The 3,509-nt window shown below is 44.1% G+C and overlaps 1 protein-coding gene across 1 annotated transcript; it reads left to right on the forward strand.

The window, feature by feature from the left end:
* The first annotated feature begins 81 nt into the window (after positions 1–81).
* On the forward strand, positions 82–1,393 carry LOC101845769 (serine/threonine-protein phosphatase 6 regulatory ankyrin repeat subunit A). The gene has a single exon (XM_005097608.3). It carries the CDS (start codon positions 84–86, stop codon positions 1,281–1,283), a length of 1,200 nt encoding a protein of 399 aa, XP_005097665.3. The 5' UTR covers positions 82–83; the 3' UTR covers positions 1,284–1,393.
* The last annotated feature ends 2,116 nt before the right edge of the window (positions 1,394–3,509 follow it).

Here is a 3,509-nt window from a genome sequence, read left to right on the forward strand (position 1 = left end):
TTTGTATTCCAGACTTGACACGGTCTAGTCTTCAACAAATGATCAAAGATGGGCTCAATCTGGAGCGCCCAGGACCCCAGGGCATGACGTCATTTATGCTAGCGGTAAACCGCAGGAGCTTTGACAACGCTCGTCTGCTAGTCGAGGCAGGAGCAGACGCGGACGCAGTAGACGAACTTGACGTCACGGCTCTCATGCTCGCCGCGGCCAACAACGAAACTGACGTCATACGAGAACTCGTGACGCACCTCGGTGCAGAGGTAAACAGAGAAAACAGCATTGGGTTGACGGCGCTCGGGGTCGCTGCTGCGTGCTGTAATGTGGTCAGTCTGAAAGAGCTGCTGGAGCTCGGGGCAGATGTCAAGAAAATATGTTCCCAATCTTCTCCAGTAGGAGAGTCGGTTCTTCACGTGTGTAGTCGGTGTCGAGGCCAGGACACTATGGAATCCGCTAAGTGCGTGGAAGTTCTGATTTCGTATGGGGCTGGCGACATCATTAACAAATTAGATTCCCTTGGGAGGAGTCCTCTAGCGCGGGCTGCGATGAATGAGAATTTCGAGTGCGCCAGCGCGCTCATCAAATACGGAGCAGATGTGGACGCACAGGATCACCAAGGCAAATCCGTCCTCATGTACGCCGTGGAGACACGAGACCCTCTACCGATAGTCACACTTCTCGTCAACTCCGGCGCTCAATCCCACAAGAGAATGGTTTCCACTGACACCTCTGACTTGACCCGCTACTCCACGGCCTTGACCTTAGCTGTGAAGAAAGGCCACACAGCGTTGGTGAAATATTTGTTGAGCTGCGGCTGCCGAGCGAGTCACGGGGTCCACACGGCGGTATTTCAGGGACGCACAGAGCTCATTGACCTCCTCATCACCTCCGGCTCGGCTTGCCCTGAAAAGGTCAGAATCAACCCGCCCGCTCTCCTGGGAGGTAGACAGCTGCACGTGTCGGACATGTGTCCCCAGCTGTCTCCCTTGGCAACGGCTCTACTTTGTGGACAGACTGGGACAGCGCGCCTCCTGGTGGACAATTTCTTCCTCACGTCTGACGACCTTCTCACTGTGGTGTCTGACGTCACGAGTCTTTGTCCGTCTGGCCTGCCGGCAGGCGTCGGGGAGTTCATGTCTCAACTGACCAACCAACCCCGGTCACTGCTGTTTCTGGCTTTTCTATGTGTCTCCTGTAGGTTGGGGTTCGAGCCCGACAGGAAAGAGAAGGTTGAGAGTCTAGCTGTACCGACACTGTTAAAGAGGAAGCTACTGTTTCAGTCCTGATTCTCGTACTATGCACTCATTATGAACTAAGATGTGTCACTCTTAAAGGCCAGAGCTGACAGATAACATATCCAACCAAGGGACCTAAAGCAATGTTGCAGCACATATTGTCAAACCATCATCTTATTTCAAAGTATGTTTATTGACAAGTTACTAAAAAGGGGGTCTTTAATTAGTTAAAGGAAATCACTATTTAAATCTTGTTTGTTTGTTCGTTTGTTCGTTTGTTTGTTTGTTTGTTTCTTTGTCTGTTTGTTTGTTTGTTTGTTTGTTTGTTTGAGTAAAGAGAAGCACGTAGTCTCAAATATGATCATTTATTGATGCTGGGAAAAAAGTACGTCAGACAGAAAGACAGAAACAACAGAGGAAAGGTAAAGAAGTAAGACCTGCCTGTCGCGTCCTCTATCCACCCGCTTAAATCTTGAGTGCTGTAAAATGCATTCACGGTATGAATATAATAGAAGAGTCTGTAGGCTTTATTGGCTATTACATGACGTACCAACAGTTCAAAAATTAATGCTGTCCAGTTTGTTGTTTTTTCATGTTCTGTTCTGAAAGAATGTTTTGTTTTGGCGGTGTGGGAGGGTGGGGGGGTGGTGGAGTGAGGGGTCAAATTGATTTACCATGTTTCTCAATAAACTTACGTGTCAACGCTAGCTCCAAATTTCTTTGAGCTAAAGGATTGAAAATCGAACGATTTTCTTACAAATTGTGATTGCACTTTGATATAAAGTGCAGTCTAGAAAATCTGCAGTCGTTTACCGTACAGTAATAGACGGTATTTATCTTGTTTTCATTGTGTGTCCTTTTTTTCCCCAATCGTATAACGCAGAACTGAGATCCATAATCGTTTTGCTTGTAATGCACTTCTGCGTTGACAGTTTGCCAGGCTGGATTTATTATAATCAAAATCTTAATTTGTGAGGCAACGCGGTGGAATCAGACTCGTCAAAATAATCAAAGTGAAGAAACTTTCATTTTTCCTCAGGTTTGTGAAGTTTTGTCAATTGGGGGGGGGGTTGTTTTGCTCAAAACCTTTCATGCTCATTAAAGAACTAATTTCTGTGTGGGTTTTTCTGAAAAACGTTGATTAAAGGCACAAAGAAAGTAAACTTTCAGTTATCACGGACTCTTAAACAAAGGAAATAACTTAGGCGGCCATTTTCTCACTAATTTTACCTCTAAAAACAGGTAATCCCCACCTTCTTCTTTCGCAAATATCTTGACTTGTATTTAAGGTAAATGGATATTTTTTCATCCAAATAAAGACAAATGAACAAGCTTTAAGATGATACCAATAACTCTACATGCCCAAAAGTTGACGAGAGCCTGATTCCACCACGCTGCATCACATTTGGCGTTTTCCTGTCCCTGTACCGACCATTTAAAGGTAGGGGGGGTGCCACATACAGTAAACATCCAGATAACTGATCATCGTTTAAAGACAAACCTATTTTCGACAAAATAGAAAGAAACACAAAGGAAACAAGAGAGAATTAAAACATCAGAATAGTAAGATTATATAAGTGGCAGGGGATTTTAGTTTTAGAAAGAGTTTTACGGCACTTACAACACAATAAGGTCACATATGTGCGAAGATTAGAGATGTTACCAGAGAGTAACAAACACAAAAAAGAAAGAGAGATTAGGACGAATGATGTTTGATAGGAAAGAAGGAGCAAACCACACCAGAGCAACCACACACCGCACGCTAAAAAAGTTTAAATATAAGTAATATAACTATGACGAATAATAGATATTATATTAATTTCTATGGTTCACATCCCGCTCAACAGCAAGCTCTGTGTGCTTTGCAATCTATGTTATTACCCCTGCTGGCCTTAGATCACTCATCAACACTCTCGGTTTCCTTGGAAGCTTAAATCTGCAGTAAAGAGACCCCTGAATGCATACACGTGAGATAATACAAATAAAATCTGGGAGCGAAAACAACGTTTTAATAATACTAATGACAGCACAGATTGAACAATAAGATTTCCGTTTAACAGAAAGAGACTTCTTTGTTTTGTTTCGTTTTTACTGGTGGAGCAAACATTGTCCTTTTTTTCTTACTGGGATAAAGAGAGAGAAAGGGGGCGGAAGTGGGGGGTGGGAGAATGAGAGAGGGGGAAAGAGAGAGTGAAAGAGAGAGAGGAAGAGAGGAAGGGAGAGAGGAAGAGAGAGAGGGAGAGAGAGAGGGAGAGAGGAAGAGAGAGAGAGAGAGAG

This window comes from Aplysia californica, unplaced genomic scaffold (assembly GCF_000002075.1).
Source record: "Aplysia californica isolate F4 #8 unplaced genomic scaffold, AplCal3.0 scaffold00158, whole genome shotgun sequence".
NCBI classification, from domain to species: domain Eukaryota; kingdom Metazoa; phylum Mollusca; class Gastropoda; order Aplysiida; family Aplysiidae; genus Aplysia; species Aplysia californica.